Here is a 19,120-nt window from a genome sequence, read left to right as displayed (position 1 = left end):
ATATATGATACTTAAGTTACTTTTAGTATTAATATACTGTCTAATGTCTGTCTACTAATATACTTTTAGTATTAATATCTGTTTGGGTTAATACCCAAACAGACAGAATATTAGGGCTATTTTGTTAGAATAAATTCGAGACTCGCCGAATTACTCGTGTAATCTCAGAGTGATATGCGACATTGACCATAATAATTATAACATTTCATGAGTACACGCATCAAAATAGTATATCACCATAAGTCGGTTGTTACATTTCATGGATGAGTAATTAAGTGACTTCTTACAGAATAGCAATTAAGTATATTACCACAAATTAGCATTCACTCGTCCTTATGCATAGAAACTGCTCAATTTCTCAAATGTACTATGTAACCACCTGCAACCCATTCGTTTATATAACGTCAGAAACGCAATATTCATTAAAAAGTTGCATCGTCTAAAAACTAATCGGTCGTTTACGAAGAACTGAAACCATATTAGAATTGCCATAATTCTAATTACTGTTTCGTACAGTTGCCATTTAAAATAACTTTGTTCGTTTTTAAAAATATTAAATCACAACTACTGCGGCTCGCATAGGTTAAATTTATTACCAAAAAAAACCGTTAAACATTTTATATTATAAAAAGAATTGTTCAGAAAAGATAATTAAAATTTTAGTCAGTATTCTAATCTTAATTCTGTCAAATATTGTAAAGCCATCAACATATTTGTAACGGTGATATTTTCTTTAAGGGTTAGGGTCGCCATATATAAGCCCATTATGTAACGTAATGTAGCACCTTGCGACATCGTTTCGTGGAAATCAACGTTACACATTGTAAAAAAACATCTTTGCATCATCACAGTAACTTGGTTTTCATCACATTTACGACAGATAGAAAATCATGCTTGTACCATATATATAAAAAATATAATATAAGCATATATATTTTTCATAAACTACTATGTAAAATACAGCTCAATATAAGTCACAGTTAAGTTTTTCACTTCCGTCTCATTCCAGTTCTATGTACCGAGTGCCCACCGTCGCCACGAGTCCCTATATATCCACACGTTTTTTAGCGTAATAACCGCAGTGTCAGCTTGAAATATTTGTGGGCAGTCTGCGGTAGAACATTGCTTTTTGAAATTGAATTTTTGAACTAGAATCTAGATCCTTTCATGACGTGTTCATTTCGCTTACATAAGATCTAGTTGAATGTAATATATAACGGTATACATTGGCACATATTTAAATAAATGTAGTTAGGGTTTATCGAACAAAAATAACTACCTATTTGGAAAAAATATATAATAACTTTATTAGCCAAGGTTTTTAATAAGCTCCTTTATGTAAATGATGTCCTTTTTTTCGTGAAGCTCTTCGACACCAAAGTCCAATGCTTCCGTTGTTGTTCTTGAAGAAGAGAGTCCAGGCAACTCCCACACAATGGTGACAACCTGTGAACCATAAATTTGTGATTATTTATAAACCGTCTTAATAACTTATTTCTCAGTACTCCATGAGTCTGTATACATTCTGTATACAAAATGTACGCCTATATATTTACATACATAAAGATACATATGTTATCTTTATGTATGTAAATATATAGGCGTACATTTTTTTGTGTTTATGAACCGAATCATTGAAGAGATATACGTTGTTGCTCGATTTACCGTTACCGATAAATATGACCCGCGAAAGCCTGTCTACGGAGAAAAGTGTCACAGGTCTGTTCAACACAACGCCTCATCCGCACTGATTTATGATTTATTATTACGTAAAGAAATAATGGAAAAAAATATTACAATAATAAGCCAAAGGTTCTCTTTATATTATATTATTCAATAAACAGGTGTCAATCAGAAAATCTTGTCACAGATCGCTTCGGAGCAAAAAGGGAACACGAAAGCAGACAACTTTATTTTTATCACTTCTAAAAGCTTAAAATAAATGAAAAGAAGAGTAAATGCTATAATAAATTATTCAAATAATTTCGATAACAATTCGGACATCGGAATATCCACTAAAAAACCAGCGGTACCCTTTCCGTCTTAACGAGGAGCGCCACGGGATCGCTTTCGCATGCTACCGTGACAAGCCTCATTTGCCAATTCACCGACCCATATTATAGATATTATTTTGAATATAAGGGTTTCAAACAAACACTCTTCAGTTTATAATTTAGATTATGGTATTCACCAACAACGTGCTGCGTGTGTCAGCGACATCTGACGACAACAATAAAAGGATCCGATTGGCTGACTTGATTGTTGCCATGGCGAAGTTGTCGTGAGTGTACAACACCACCAATGTGGTAATTATTTTTATCAACACCTATGATTAGAGTAATTTACATTTTAACGGCTGTTTACTTGAAATAATTAGCATTGCTGTTTTTTTTTAATTTAAATTTATTTAAACGTTTTTTGTTTGAATTAAATCTTGTAACGAGGTACTAAAAAAAACGTGTTAAAACATAAGCTTTTGTTTTATTAATGATCGAATAAAATTATGTATATATAATTGTTTTAATTATAGTAGCATACAATTTTTGCTCAAACGATTGGGTGGAACGGGTTTAAGAATCAGTTGCGAGATTTCAGTCAGATACTAACAGATATACAAACTGCATGGTGTGGCGCGTGTAAAGCTTCGACCATTCTACTCGTGGTGAGGAAACATTAGACCAGTCAGAAATTTATAAGCTGTTACTTTTCTCTTTCTCTATATCATATCTTTCGTCTTGCTCTAGTAACAAAATGTGCCTAAACCTGACGCGTCGAATCGCCGCCTAAGAACTCTCACATCAAAAATAAAAGTTCGAATGAATTACATACTAGTTCCTACTCGTGAATCAATCATTCAGTCCGTACATTATCGTCGGATATATATTCTGACATTGTTGAAAAATCGAGAGAAAAATCATACGTATCAGTGTAAGTGTGTTTGTGTGTGTGTTCATGTGTTTGTGATGAAACGATTGCCAAGAGTTTTAATTGTGATATGAAGAAAAATGTTTCCGAATACATAGACATAAAGCATATATGAATCCAATGTTATGATGACGCATATAAACGACTCCATAGATTTTGAAATCTGGTCGCTTAAGAGAGACACCATGAGACAAGACCTCACCTCCCTTCCCTCAATATTCCACCATTAAACTCCAAATAAAATAAGAAACATTCAGCCGTCTTATGTAAAGCAAAAACAGATATTTCAATTCACAACTCGCAAACACAAACCGAATATTCACAGATCGATGGAGACGTACATACAGATAGAAACGAAAGTTTGTTAAGCAAATAAACATATGTACCTTATGATTTACAGCCCTGAAGTTCTGAAGTAACTTGAGAGCGGAGCGCTTCTCGGTCGGATGCGATATTTGGTAGAGACGCAACGCGCGATGGAACTGGAAACAAATATAAAACGATTTTATATTTCTCCTTTTATGTATTTAAGTGGTTTTTTTTTATTTAACATTTACATATTTTTATATAATAATTATTTCTCTGGTAGCTTTTCTAATACGGGTTGGTAGATACAAATGTGGTGATGATGATTTTATTCAAGCTGGTTTCCTCACGATGTTTTCCTTCGCCGTAAACGAGATGAAATCTTTAAAAAAAATTGAAAACTCAATGGTGATTGTTAGGGATTGAAACCGCACCTTTCGTTGAGATTTCTTTAATCTAACCACTAGAGTCTCGGCCATTTTTCTTAAGGAAATATTTAAAAAAATTTTACTCATATTTAGTTTACGACAAGCGATTAGGCTTATTTTATAATCAAAATCACAACAATATAATGATTAAAACAAAATCTAACCGTCATATGCTTAGTTTTATTAGTAATATTTATAGCTAGGTTAAAATGTTGTAATATTGTATTTAGAATTAGAATCAACAAAAAGATCAATATAACATTTGTCTGCTCACCTGATTGTAATTTACCAACCTGGGTGTTGGTAAATTACTATCCCTAACATAGGTTATAGCCCATGAAGGATAGTGAATTTCAGTCACCGAATAAATTAAAGCAAAACTAAAATTTTAATGTTATACCTTAGGACATAAGCTAAACAGTTTGTAACTCATATGTCAACTAATGTTTTATGTTTGTGTGTTTAATTTAATTACTATTATTATTATGTTATATTAACACACAAGTGTTCTCCGTTTTTATAATTAAAAAAACGGTTTGAACTGTCAAAATGAATACTTTATTATATGATGCGTTAAGTGTATTCGGCAATTAACCTGCATAAATAATTTTTACTTGTCCGGGTCATGTGGCGTAAAACCTCCCTTTTGAACCCCCTATTTTCATCCATTTAAAAATTCAAGTTAACCGTCTCGAAACTCTTATGGCCGGCATATACGGTTGCATTATTATCTCTAGATTCCGTATTCGAATTTAGTGACAGACAAATAAGTTATACTGTTTCGGGTGAAGTTCTCGTAAACTAGAAGGAATGTTAAACCTGTAGCTATTCTGTATGAACAAACTCGAAATTCACCGAAAACGTTCGTGTAATGTTAGAAGTTTATATGGGACATTTACATTAAAATAGTAAATCACCATAAGTTGGTTGTGATATTTAACGGGTGAGTAATGAAGTGAGTGCTTACAGGGTCTCTTTCCAGGTATCTATCATCTCTTAAGCTACACAGTCATGAGTTTATCTGGCTGACCCTAAACTGACCATACTCAACAATTAATGATTCTCGACCTGTAGTTAAATATTTATCAGCTCCAACGGCCATCGATTCTACGACATACGCGACCAGAATACAACCAATTGAGAAAAACTAATTTAATTAATCACATTCCTTCTTGGATCCTTCAAGAGTTCTCCGAGCCCAGCTAGTTAGGTAATAATCTGAGCTACCTAGAATTTGTGTCCAAGATGATAACATTTGTCTCCAAAAATTTTGCAAAAAGAAACACAAATTCCTCTATAAACATCCTACTAATTTGTATAAATGGCCTAGCAAGTATATTCACAAACAACTTCGAGATGTTTTCCTCTGACGTAAATCGGTCCTGGCACGACATGCCTGTTGAACGTGACCTTGACAAAAATAATATGTCTATTTAGAACAATATTAATATACTCGTTTTATTACATAATATATAATATATCCTGGGATATTTTTCACACATGGTCATCTGATCCCAAATAAAGCTTGTACAGAGCATGTACTATGGAAACCAGACAACTGATATACTACATATACTATTTTTATTTTGTAAATACATACTTATATAGATAATTACACCCAGACTTAAGACAAACAGACATGTTTATGCACACAAATATCTGTCAGGGGTGGGAATCGAACCCACAACTATCGTCGTGAAAGGCAAGCATCCACCAACCACGCCAACCGGTCCGTCAAACATTACAAGTTACAACATGTAACTAATAATTATATTAAAATTAATTAAAGGTTAGAAGATTAATTAGACTACATTCAGCATCTAATTCAGCCTCGAGCATCTGTAGCACTTCATAAAAACAATATGTTCTTACCGAAGAGAACCGACACGACTACCTCAATATTGTTACAATTATAATTGAATATCTTAGATTAATAACAATTAATACTAATTCGCCTTTTTATTGTTTAAATATTTTTTTAATGTATTTTTAATATTATTAAAAAGCCTTGCATGTATAAAAGAGACAAATGTAAAAATGCTTGAGGTATCTATTTATAAAACCTTATTGATACGGCAGTTAATATTCTATTATGTGAAATATACATTATTTATTTTTTACTAGATTGATTGAAGTAAAAATTGTATAACAAAATAATTGATAACACTATCTAGAGAGCTAAAGTCACTTTTATATTCTTGCATCGAGTAGGATACAATTTAGTGTCGCTACTTATTGTTTTTAAATATGTTTGATGTAATTGTACTCGGATTTTTTTATTTTTTTTTATAGAATAGGAAGGTGGACGAGCATATGGGCCACCTGATGGTAAGTGGTCACCAAACGCCCTTAGACATTGGCATTGTAAGAAATGTCAACCATCGCTTATAGCCAATGCGCCACCAACCTTGGGAACTAAGATTTTATGTCCCTTGTGCCTGTAATTAAACTGGCTCACTCACCATTCAAACCGGAACACAACAATATCAAGTATTGCTGTTTTGCGGTAGAATATCTGATGAGTGGGTGGTACCCACCCAGACGAGCTTGCACAAAGCCCTACCACCACTACTACTTGCGAACGAAACAAAATAAATATGTAAATAAAAAAAAAGCTCACCCGTTGTAAAAGACACCAAGAGTCTCTATAATTTTGCAGAAACACCAGGGGCGTTAGAACAGCTGCATAGAATGCCGCTTCCCGATCCAGCAAATCCTCCCCCTCTGACATCGCGTACACAGACGCTCGGAACTTGTGGAGAAATTCGCTGTTCGAATGATCTTTGTCAAAACTATAATACGAGTAAAAAAAAACATTACTTCACATATTTTTAAAATTGATATTCGAATGTGTTCAAATTTGCAGAATTCAATTTCCATTCATAGCGATTTACTACGAAAAACATTCTATTAGAACACCGTTCATTATTTCAAATGTATTATATATAATAGTCGTGAAACAAAAAAACGTCACTTTCACCAAAAAATATGAAATAAAATGCGAGATGAAATTATGAGGTATTTAGTTTTCGAAGCACAAAGACAATTTCTTATTCTCAAGGGATCGTATAAGTCTGTAACCAGACGAGATTTAATACGGCTTCCATTTGTTATTCATACGTTCGCCGTAAAATATTCAAGTTGTCTTATATACATGATAGCAAATATTTTAGAGCTATTCAGACTAAATCTAGGAATTAACTACACGTCACAGTACAAAATTGTTATTTTCTGGAAATAAGTTGTGTTTCTAAAGATTCCAACATTAAAATGATATTTTTTTTATATAATTCGATCCAGATCTGATACTGTTTAACTGTTTATTATCAATCAACGGATTACCGTTCATACACATAGCCTTTAAATTTAAAGGGGAGTTTTGTGAGGAGCACCATAAAGTTTTTCAAAAATTTAGATTTTATGAAGCTTGTCTGCAGAGAACCTTTTTAAGTTTTTATCAATTTTCAACTTTATGCAATCGTCCTATTCAATATGTCATTATTTTCAGTATTTAATCTGGAACGGATTAAAGTAAATCGAAAATGACAGGTCTCGAACGAAGGAGCGTTAACAAAGAAGTTCAGAACGATAATTATCCGAATACGGCAAAGCCAAATATGAATTGGTCTATAGGTATATTATATAGTAGGTTTATATGTTGGGGTGTCATTGTATGTTCAACAGCCAAAAAAAAATTTATCATTGACTTTTCAAAATTTTACTCCTCTTTCCACTTACTATCTATCTAAAAAATAAAATAATATAAATTAATCTTCTATTAATTAAATAAGGAAACATCCTACCGCGAATATCGGCTCGAGTTTGCCGACGCTACCGCTACCGACTGAACCGCGTTTGATCCTAAAGGTTACATCCCAATCTGATCGCGCGCGGATTATACAACGACATATACCTATTTTTTGGGTTTGATAACTGTGTCGTGCTAAAGTGTATTTATGTTTATTGTTTTATAACTCCCGTGGTCGAAATCCCATACTGGTAGTATTATGTAATATAAAATCAAATGAAGATTCTTTATTCAACATATAAGCATTACATTTACTTATTGATTGTCAAGTAAGAAACTCTAACCGTTTCAGAAAAGAAGTATCCTGACCTGAGAAGAACCGGCGAAAAAAACATTTTGCAAAGAGTCCAGAGTTTTTTAATATTGCAACAAAGACTATTTGAACACTTTCTGTTATCTTTTTGCATGTTGTAGTAAGAATAATCAATTCCTACTTCTTGTAGTATCACAAATAATAGCCAACAATACAATAGCCGAAATTCACTTGGTGGTAGGGCTTTGTGCAAGCCCTTCTGAGTAGGAACCATCCACTTATAACATTATCTACCGCCAAACAGCAATACTTAGTATTGTTGTTCGGTTTTGTTTTGTGTATTCGCTTTAAAGGGTGGTCGAGTCACTCGGACGAGCATATGGGCCACCTGATGGTAAGTGGTCACCAACGCTCTTAGGCATTAGCATTGTAAGAAATGTCAACCATCGCTTACACATCCAATGCGCCACCAACCTTGGGAACTAAGATTTTATGTCCCTTGTGCCTGTAATTACACTGGCTCACTCACCCTTCAAACCGGAACACAACAATATCAAGTATTGCTGTTTTGCGGTAGAATATCTGATGAGTGGGTGGTACCTACCCAGACGAGCTTGCACAAAGCCCTACCACCAGTAAACGACTACAGACACGAGGGACGTAAGATCTGACTCCTAACTTTATTGGCGATCATGATTTACGTATATATAATCATATAGATGTATATAAATACAAGTGAACAGTTCAGACGATCAGAAGTGATCTTTTTCTGACTTATGTATTACTGTTTGAAGAAAAAGTTTACCCCGAAGCTAATAGTTGACGCAGCAGATATAACAACAAAATGTAACACTAAAGTACCTAATCATGCTATTCTGTATATATTTACAACAGAAACAATACCAAAAATATAACAAAGTAAAGCTTCCATATTAAAAAAGGTATCTTTCTTCGAAATTCGGGTCACGTCAAAATGTCAGTGTTTAGGCAGCGGTTTCGAGTGGTGTCTCAGTAGTATTGTGTCTCCGGTTGAAACAAAGGCCAGTTCCACATGGAAGCATTAACACTCGACCCGTTTTTTATTTAAAGTAGAACGTTTTACCGGTAATGAAACATAAACACGCCTACCGACGTCCGCTAACGTGAATTTCATGAAATTCGCTCGCACAAATGTTAAGCTACTCAAATTGTATTAAAATTACCAGACATAGTTTAAAATTAAATTAACCGAATATTTTACGTTAGTTAATATTATATCATGTTGACTAATGCGATATTTTCATAATTTGGAACTTAAAATTAATTTTAAACGTTGTTCAACAACATTATATATTTACACATTTATATTTTACAGCTGCTCGTATTATTAGTGATGTTTTGCATGATACGAATAAATAATTAGTGAACTCATTTAGAGCGTAATAACTATAAACAAGTAATTAAACAAATACAAAGCGGATTATCATTCAACGAGCTAGGCTAAGAACTCACGGAGCGATTTTCTCTCGCGCCCGCCGCGGTGGCGGAACAGGTGTTTTATTTCTAAGCTCACGAGACCAGGTCGTATTTGGTTACCGCGGACATCGCGATTGCGGCTATCGCCTGCAAACTTCGCGGGCGATTATCAAAACGAGCAGTTATACTAAAAGACGTAAGATTCCTATACGCGCGCCCCCCGCTGAAGCACGCCGAAGCTTTGGGTGACCGCACCCACGTGGTTCTACTAGTTGCCCGCCGGTACAGCACGATCCGCAAACAATCGCACACGTTGCGGGCGTAAAACGTGTCGTGAAATTTATCCAATTTTTTACATACATATGTGCATTCTGCATAAGCCGCAGGCCCGCGGCGGGCGCGGAAGAAAATCGCTCCGTAAGTTCTTAGGCTTAAATTTTTAAAATTTAGATACATTTTAGTATATAGAAAAATACACATGACTTGATTCAGCCACGGGCTTTGCAAGCGTTTGTAAAATGGTTTTTCAGATGTTAAGTACCCTATGTTCTTTTCTGTGCCAATGAAAACTATGCAAAAAATCATGATGGTCGGTTGAGTATTTAAACGTAAGAAACAAACTAACTTTCACATTCATAATATTAGTTAGGATACTCAAATAAATTAATATTGAATAGAATAAAAAACAATCTACTCGCACCAGGAATCCATAATTAACCATAAGTCAAAGACAATAAGAAATATAAACAACTGTTTCTTAGTCTTTAGTAACAACATATTGTTTATTAGGTATGTCTGTTTGTTTGCGTTTATTTATTTATTTATTTATTTATTTATTTATGGTCCACAAAACAGATTATAACTAAAGACACATTTAATATATAAGTAAACATTATAAGCAAGCTAAGTTATAACCCAACAACTATGTGAACACAGATTGTAGACGAAATATTTCACTTATAAAAATCGAGTAACATCAGCACTTGAGAATACATTGTACACTTTACAAAAAACGTTTACAATAGATGAAAAGAAAAAATTATACAGAAAAATATGAACAAGTTATGACAATGAAAAATAAAATGAAATTATGAAATGTTGAAATGAGGAACTAAATAATGAATAAGAAAATAGATTTAATCACTATTATTAGTTGTTAATTGAAAATATTGAAACCAATTGTTTTCTAAATAGATTTAGGTTATTGTTGAAAATGTCAATACCATCATTCGCGTCTTTTTCGAGAAAAATTTTGTTATATGCGCGACACATACGACCGATAGGATTATGATATGATATGTTGTTATTGTATGCGTCCAGGGTAAATATTCTAGGGTGTCGGTATTTAAAGTTAAGTTAAGTTTGTCAAAATTTCTGCTAACAACTTAGTAACAGCCTCCCAGTGCTGGGCTAAGGCCTCTTCTCCTTTTTGAGGTAAAGGTTTGAGGCTCATTCCACCATATTGCAAGACGGTGACCCAATACCCAGTTTCCCTAAAATTCCCGCTGAGCAGGAATTGAATAAGTGAATAACGAAACTACACACTTCTTGATCTGGATAAAATGCTAAGTCACTTACAATGGTAGAATAGCATGAATTCTTTTAATAATATCTCTATTAGTGGGATGCGTTTGTTGACATAATGAATCTTCGTTTGATGGTCTCTTCACATTACGGTACATCCAATTTTCTTCATTAATGAAATCGGCATCTAGCGTATCTAAATCCGTTGAGCTTGAAGGCCACTAGCGAGAAAAATACATGAGCAAATATTACCTTCATAAAATCTCAGTCATAACCATTCATTATATAGATAAGAAAAAAACCTTACCGCTAACATAAAATAAAGAAAAACATAATTATTCCGTGAAACCATGATCGACGTTCGTCACACATTGTAAATTTAATTAAATTAAATACATAATTTTCTATTGTACGATATGTTTACACGTTTGAAAAATAAATGACAGGTTGTCAAATTAACTGTATATAGACAAAATATAAATAACACAAAAAGGGCTATTGACTATAACTTTACCTACCATTATGGTTGCAAGTTATTTGTGCTGCTTTGTAGATTATTTTTGTTTGCTTTTTAAATTAAGTAATTAAAAAAAAGTCTTTTATTTCTTACATCGTCAATACGACGACAGATCTAAATATTTTATGTCACGTGTGACCGATTATGTATTGTAATTGATGTTTGCCAGTGGAATCATTGTGTTATGAGCAAGCACAAAGCCATACTCAACGGTAATTCATGTCGATTTCAAATATCATTACACATTAACCGACACTTCATATTTTTTATTTATTTAAAATAGGTAGACACGTTGAAAAATGGGTCATTTGATGTTAATTACACACGTATACATTGCCACTGTAAGAAATATTAACTATCCCTTGTATCGCCAATGCGCCACCAACTTTGGAAACTAACGAGAAGAGGTTTTATGTCTCTGTCGTTACCCTGGCACCCCTGGTCTCTGAATGGTTCAGAATGTAAAAAAAAAGATCATGAAAACAGATGGAAAAATTGAAATAAATAAAATCCTTATTTCATCCGTACGAAGGAACGGGTCAGTTTAATTATATAATTAATATGTATATCAAAAAAATTAATTTCATATATAATCTCGGACAGTTATTAGTGACTGCCTCGCACTTCGGTTCGATCCTGAAATCGGTAATTTCCTCTGACGTTGAATCCGCAATACCAAATGGGAGAGGTACCTATAAGAGATGAAAAAAATGTTATAAAGTAAGACAACTATATTAACAAGGTGCTATTCTAATAATCATACGGTATCCTACAAGTGAAGTGATAAAAACCGACTTACGACTCATATATATAAGACATACGCTCTTTTGATGCGTGTGCCTTTAAATTTTATAATTATTATATAAAAAAAACTATATGGAGTTTTATGTGACATAAGTAGCTTTGCAATTATACTTGGTCCTATTAAACGCAATTATGAAATGTCAGAATATTTCACAGTCGTGTTTTTACGATGAGTTTTCAATTTGTCTATAGAATAATATTGATAATCTATGGTTTTCTTAATATTGAAAAACTAATCATATTCATACGTCTAATTAATTTTTTTGTAACATAGGTAGCCCCTACATTACCCATAGACTGTTGCGGTAAGAAATATTAATCATTCCTTACATCCCTTGTATCCAACCTTGGGAAATAAGATGCTATGTTGTGTCTATATACTGGCTCACTCACCCTTCTAACCGGACCACGACAATACTAAGAATTGCTGTTTGGCGGTAGAATATGTTACCCGCCCTAACGCCCTACCACTAAGTTATATTCCTTTACTTACTGACATCGATTCCAAAGATTACTTATCGACAATAATTATATTTATTTTTCTAACAAGTTTTTCTTCCACAAAAACATGATGATTATCAACATCATCGTAAAATCCGTTCTTTCGAGACTCAGTATCGACAAGAAGTTAGCTGTGCTATTGCCGTCCCATGAATCTATTGTTTGGAAATAAAGAGTGAAGCTGAACCGGCGCACACACTCTCCTGTGTAATTGTCTGCCTCGATGGTCTAGTGACTAGACATAAAGTCGCAGATGCGGAAGTCATTGATTCAAACCCCAGGTCGGGTCGGTCAGTTGTGGAAGATTTTCATTAGCAGTCTGGAAGCTGGAAGTGTGTACACTCCCGTGTCTCAGAAATCCTTTGGTCCTGTGCATGAACTCTTTCTGCTCCTGTCAGATTGCCGGCCTATCGGATTACAAGAGTGACGGAATACAGGGTGCACCTGTGTTTACGCACACCTTGTACACTATAATATGCCCTGCGCATTTTGGTCGAAATTGGCCGGCGTGGCCGAAATCGGACAGGAGGTCATCATCATCAATTGATTAATTGAGACTAGCCGATTACGGTGTATAGAAACTCATATTATCCTTAATCTAAATCTATAAAAAATAATGGTAATATTGGTTCTACATCATTCTTCAACCTTTTCTTCTTAATACCTTTTTTATTGGACACCAGCCAATTTTTCTTGTTGTGGCTGCGTCATTCACAAGCATCCAAACTATGGATAGGACTCTTGGAAATGTTGTATGTGGTTCTCCCATCATAACACCAGGCGTCTTAACCAAGGAATCAAAATCCGGTTCTGACTCCAAAATCGAAGTATCAACTAACAATTTCGTTCGAATCAAAGCTTGAATCAGTTCAGGAATCAATATTCCATCATCGCCTTCTAAATTCCTAGACGCAATGAAAAATTACTATATATTCTTACATTTGATGTCTGTAATCTTTATTGAAGCGATATTTTCTTTTAATTGCAAAATCATCAAAATATTTACTACAAATTTAAAATTACTCTGAAAGAAACAGGAATATTAACCAATCAATAAATTTTAATATACTTAAGCAATTCCAGCATTAGTCTTCCAATTTTTCCTGGTGCTGGTCTAGGATAAGCGATACAATCAGTGCTAAGGACTTTGGCAGGAGCTAAGTCCGTCTCAAAGGCAGCTGCCAGTTCTCTTTGACGGGAATCCTCCGCGGCTATCCAATCCAGTGTTAACGAAGATCGATAGGCGGCAATACCGGATAGTGTTGGTCGAGTTACATTGTATGGGGTGTAATAGTAGTCATCCGCGACACACTGAGAACAATTAATAATTCGTGTTCAGTTCAATTAGCTCCACGTATCAGTGATACGCAGTGCGTTTGCGTCTAATTCCAAAAAAATAATTTTACTGGTCTTGGTATGCTAATCACTAATTAGTCTAACTAACGCGGCTTCGTCTGGATATATTTATTCAAATATATCCAGACGAAGCCGCGACTGTTAGCGCTAAGCCATTTACGTTTAAATACATACATCGAAAAACGACAATATTAAATAGGACTAAGAAATTAATCTTACTTAGATAAATTTCTTCATTATCCATCAATGGATATTAACATCAATCTTATATTTTTCTTCTGAAATTCGCAGATACTTTAAAAGCTATTAAAGACTACAAGTTACTTTAACAAAGTTTGTTTTTAAGCAAAACTTTTTCTATTATGTACACTTTGTAAAGATAATCCTCTCAATAAGCAAAGAATACATTGTAGGAGGCGCATCGTTCCACGAATTATAATTGAACAAAACTTTTTCAATTCGGCCCCACTCTTGAGTCGAATGACGACATAAATGAGTTTATACAATTTGGACATAAATTGAAACAACGGAAAAGAAAAATTGGGTCAGGTTGTTTTAATAATTACAAATGAAAAAAACCATAACAAAAGAAAAAGATATTAGAAAACAATGACTCACGTTTGCTTAAAATACTTCTAGTATGATTATACTGACAATGATAAATGTAAGCGCTGCTTTCAATTACCCGACAATTACACAAGTAAACTTTATTGAAAATATTAATTAATTTTCACATTAATTGCCACAAAAAACATTTGCATTATTTGATAATTGTATTGATTTTTAACGCAACAGTTAAATTAACAAAAGAATAATTTTAATAGTTAATAAACTCTGCAATGATGACAGATATATTTTATGTTTGAAAGAGTAATATAGCTAATAGCATTTTTAATAACGAACTTTTTAATGGAGATTATTTTCTGTATGATGATGACGAAACGATGAATTCCATCCATCAAATATAATGAAAGAATTATAAAGTAGGTACTTTGGGAACTTCCGACCGCGTCACGACGTTCTTGCCATATCATTTACTTGGATTTAATGAAATATTTTGTCATTATGATGACATACAGTTTTTTATAACTATGTAAATAATAATAATAATAATAATGTCCTCCAGACCGATTTCGGTCACGGCGGCCAATCTCAAGAGAGATTAGCCAACTACGCAGGAGATATTATAGTGCACAAGTGTGTGCGCAAACACAGGTGCACTCTCTATTCCTTAACTCTCATAATCCGATGGGACGGCAATCCGACACGACAGGAAAGAGTTCAGGCGCAGGACCAACGGCTTTACGTGCTTTCCGAGCCACGGGAGTATACACACTTCCAACTTCCATACTCCGGGCTGCTACTGAGAATTTTCTGACAGAAAAACCCAATAACTTTTTATTGGCCCGACCTGGGAATTGAACCCAGGACCTCCGGGTCTGCGGCCTTATATCAAGCCACTAGACCAACGAGGCAGTCAACTACTACGTAACTATGTAAATAAAATATATTTAAACATGCTAAATGATAATCGAAACGGTCGAAATATTAACGTAATTATTGATGCGATAAGTAAAATATTGTAAAAGATTATTCGTATGAAAATCTTCCGCGTGTAACCCATAATAGAGAAGCGTGGTGGAATAAGTTCCAAACCTTCTTCCCAAAAGGGAGAGGAAGGCTTAGCCCTCAGCAAAGGGATATTTATATGCTATTACTATTTTTCACGCTGAAAAAACGTATTACGCGTTTTCCCCACGGGAACAGTGAGGGGGGTGTTATATGAAGCTCGCCAGTATCCGAGGCGCCGAGTGCGCTCCAAACATCGGAATACCTACTAAATAACCAGCGGTACCCTTTCCATCTTAACGAAGAGCGCCACGGGATCGCTTGCGCATGCTACCGTGACGAAGCTATTAATTTACTACGTTATAAACGAATAGTGCGTTTCTGTTTACAATTCTTTCCGGGAATTCACAAATAATCACACACCAAAAACAACAGAAACTTTTGTTACAAATGCGTGTTGAATATCCAAATATAATTGCTGCGATATTTCTTTCTAAAAATGCGTAGCTAGAGACTTTCTAAAGAATATTTAGAAGTGAATCGTTCAAATGTGTGTCACTGAGTTTTTGAAATCTCGTCAGTAGTGTAATATTTGATCCAGTAACGAAGTACGCACCCGCACATCGCATCCCTAATTTTGAGGGTCTCGTAAACATTACCGCTTTATTCGAAAATTGCCTTCAGGAACAACGCAAAATTATCTCGTATACGATATAACACTACACCTTTACAATGGTCACATAACTTGTTTTTATTATTTTAATAATGACAACCTTCTCATACTGCTTACATTATATTATTAATATTTATTGCTATATTTTTACGATTAATAAAGTTTTATATATCGGTGCTTTCATTATAATGTTTTATTTTTATTCGTGATTTGCATTAGGCTTAACAATAAAATATCTTGAACAAGCTATTTTGGAACCTTTCAATAAAAAATGTAACTGAATCAAATGCCTTATGTTAATCCGTCGACAAATAACTTAAACTATTTAAAAAAAACTATTTTTTTTTTATATTATAACTCACAAACAAAAGGTATAAACGAAGGAAACAAGTAACACAGTCTATTACAAGGACTGACCCAAAGCTAAGGGGTTAACGTCTAAACAAATTTAGATCGTAAAAATGGTTGATGGCCTATCACGCGGGATGGGGTGTTAGTGGCGAAGAGACTTTATTACATACATAAATTTGCCCTGTGCATCTTATTTTTCCCTAACAAAATTTGTTAAATTTAATCAAGATATATATTCCGTGGAATGTCTAATATTTGTGTCAAGATGACAACGTACCGCTACCTCTAAGGATTTTATTAAAGGAAAATAATTTTCGTATTTCTTAAATATAATCTGTTTTGCGGGTGGTTGCAATTCGCCTGGTTATTTCGGACAAAGTTCGACACATAATTATGTCACAATACCTTTTTTCACTTTAATTAATGGTTAAAGTGAAAAAAGTATATATATATATATAAATTATAAAAAAATTATAATGATAATTTTCGATGTTAATGTTATAATATATAACATTACATACCTAGCATATAGTTGTTGAAGACATATTCCTAACATTATTGACAGTTCCAGCTCTTTTAGAATTTTCTACAGTAAATGAACTTAATAAATGATGTAACATAAAACCCAAAGCAAATAAAAAGAAAAACTAAGCACCATTTATAACGTGAATGTATACTCTAAATAAACAGACTTCCTAACAAAATGTTCATTTTGTATCGTTCGATCAAAGCTCTTTTATAGCACCATTATTCATTCGGTAATTGTCAAAAAGCCGCTTGAGAGTAAATCCATTAGCAAACAGGTGGATATGGCTATGAACTCTTTTTTTACAGACATAATAACGCAATAATAGCCGATCCGTGCAGTTATGGTGTAATAAAACTGTGACATGCTATTTTTTCAAATTACTTCCATGCTTGAGCGGATATAATGGGCGTTTTTTACATGATTTTGTTTTAAAGTTACCAGTAATGTGCAATTAAATTGAACGTCGTTTAATGTGTATTTATAAGGTAGTTAAAGTAAAATAACAGCCTGTAAGTGTAAATACTCCTCTCCTTTTCAGGACAAGGCTTGGAGCCTTGGAGTTATTCCAACACGCTGTTCCAATGAAAGTTGTTGGATGTTTTCCTTTACCACCAAGCACAAGTTAAATTATCAACGCTACATTAAAGACACGAAAATTCTGTGATACTCAACCCGGCCTGTTAAGATTTACGAGTTATAACCACTGAGCCATTTCGCCTACTTGTTTACATAACAAGAAGCGTATTTCAGTTATTTTTAACCATCATTTTAGTAACTGTTTTAGCAGATGGCATGTTAATTGCACAAATACATCACAGCATTGTTCCATCGTGTTTTTGGTATTTCTGTACTGTACTGTGTGTAATGACACCGTCTGATTTAGATTTCTCATCACACCTTTGATGTAGGAAATATTAGGAAATATGAAAGGAAGAAGTCAGGGTGACCATCACCATTTATCTTCGCTCTGTTGGAGAAAATGGAAAATTACGAGTGCATTTAAAACGACTAAGTCATTACAACCTTCTCACCAAAAAGGAGAGGAACCTTAACCTCCTGAACATTTAGAGGCTGTTCACTTTACTTTACAAGTTATCAGAGGCTGTGTTTCTCTTTGCACATAATATACATACATATATCGATTAGTACTTGTTGATATAGTTTACAATTTTTCAACCACGTGATTGCGTTTCACCAATCTCGCTAGACACGGGATAAAATGACGCAAAGCGAGTACGTTTATGGAATGCACAAATACAAAGATATCCTATGGTTACATTAATTATAGTTTTTTGAACAACTAAATTTTAAAATAATATAACTTTTCGCTAAAAGGTTTTTTCTATCCCTACACATAGGTTAAGAAGTTTAACAAAGGCCCGATTTGCAAGGGAAACAATTCAATTTTTTTAACCTTTCGTCTTAAAACTTCTTACTGTATAAAGCAACACAAAACTTTACTACTATTAATAACACATACCTCGAACAAAAACAATACAAGCACAGAAACAGCTACAAACATCCTTCCGACTTTTAATTTATATATCAACTATGCTACATGACTTTAATCGAACATTTTACAACTTCTAATATAATTCTGTCAAGTGTTTTGACAAACCAATATGTTTTGACAAATAGCAATACCAAAATAAGTTTCAACAATCAACCTTTAACCTGCTTTTTCATATCTCTAAGCATATATATATTGTTTCCGCTAGCTATAATTGACTTTATTAAACGTTTGTTACTGGCCACATATGTTTATACTATCATATATATATAAAAGTCGAAATTTAATTATTACAAGATGTCTGAAGAAGAAAGACATCTACATTACTTGGAAAATATCAGATACGACCGTTCTAAGGATATGGCATAACGAAACTTGAGGTCACGCCGCAAACCCGTTTCGCTGAAGATGACCGGGAAAAGGCGTCGTCGGCCTAAGCGTGGCACTCTGTACCCCGGGAGGGGTTCCCGGTTCCCCGAAGAATTGTAGACCCACATTGACAGACCAACCGATTGGTCATCATGGTAGTGCGCAAGCGATCGGTTACTACTGGTTTTTTAGTGGATACACCGGCGAGATAAAAAAAGGATGTTCACGCCACATGAAAAACA

The 19,120-nt window shown here is 34.0% G+C and overlaps 2 protein-coding genes across 2 annotated transcripts; both read right to left on the bottom strand.

Annotated features, from left to right (window-relative positions):
• Positions 1 to 1,308: 1,308 nt before the first annotated feature.
• On the bottom strand, positions 1,309 to 11,102 carry LOC126776901 (uncharacterized). Its single transcript, XM_050499763.1, has 5 exons — positions 11,007 to 11,102; positions 10,754 to 10,920; positions 6,280 to 6,451; positions 3,312 to 3,407; positions 1,309 to 1,446 (listed from the first exon to the last, which is right to left on the bottom strand). The coding sequence occupies exons 1-5, from the start codon at positions 11,049 to 11,051 to the stop codon at positions 1,309 to 1,311; spliced, it is 618 nt and encodes a 205-aa protein (XP_050355720.1). The 5' UTR covers positions 11,052 to 11,102.
• A 2,062-nt stretch (positions 11,103 to 13,164) lies between these two features.
• Positions 13,165 to 18,535, bottom strand: LOC126776680 (uncharacterized). Its single transcript, XM_050499303.1, has 3 exons — positions 18,480 to 18,535; positions 13,591 to 13,832; positions 13,165 to 13,426 (listed from the first exon to the last, which is right to left on the bottom strand). Exons 1-3 carry the CDS (start codon positions 18,519 to 18,521, stop codon positions 13,165 to 13,167), a joined length of 546 nt encoding a protein of 181 aa, XP_050355260.1. The 5' UTR covers positions 18,522 to 18,535.
• Positions 18,536 to 19,120: the final 585 nt, after the last annotated feature.

The sequence above is a fragment of the Nymphalis io genome, chromosome 21 (genome assembly GCF_905147045.1).
Source record: "Nymphalis io chromosome 21, ilAglIoxx1.1, whole genome shotgun sequence".
Lineage (NCBI taxonomy): Eukaryota > Metazoa > Arthropoda > Insecta > Lepidoptera > Nymphalidae > Nymphalis > Nymphalis io.
This window is presented reverse-complemented; position numbering and strand designations above follow the sequence as displayed.

Bases quoted from the DNA above. Each gene is read 5' to 3' on its own strand.
- LOC126776901 (XM_050499763.1), bottom strand. From the start codon at position 11,051: ATGGTTTCACGGAATAATTATGTTTTTCTTTATTTTATGTTAGCG. The intron at 10,921-11,006 runs GTAAGGTTTTTT...TTTTCTCGCTAG, and splicing joins TTCTTTATTTTATGTTAGCG to TGGCCTTCAAGCTCAACGGA. The intron at 3,408-6,279 runs GTGAGCTTTTTT...ATTTGTTTCCAG, and splicing joins CTTGGTGTCTTTTACAACGG to TTCCATCGCGCGTTGCGTCT.
- LOC126776680 (XM_050499303.1), bottom strand. From the start codon at position 18,521: ATGTTTGTAGCTGTTTCTGTGCTTGTATTGTTTTTGTTCGAG. The intron at 13,833-18,479 runs GTATGTGTTATT...AATTGTTCTCAG, and splicing joins TTGTATTGTTTTTGTTCGAG to TGTGTCGCGGATGACTACTA. The intron at 13,427-13,590 runs GTATATTAAAAT...CATTGCGTCTAG, and splicing joins CTAATGCTGGAATTGCTTAA to GAATTTAGAAGGCGATGATG.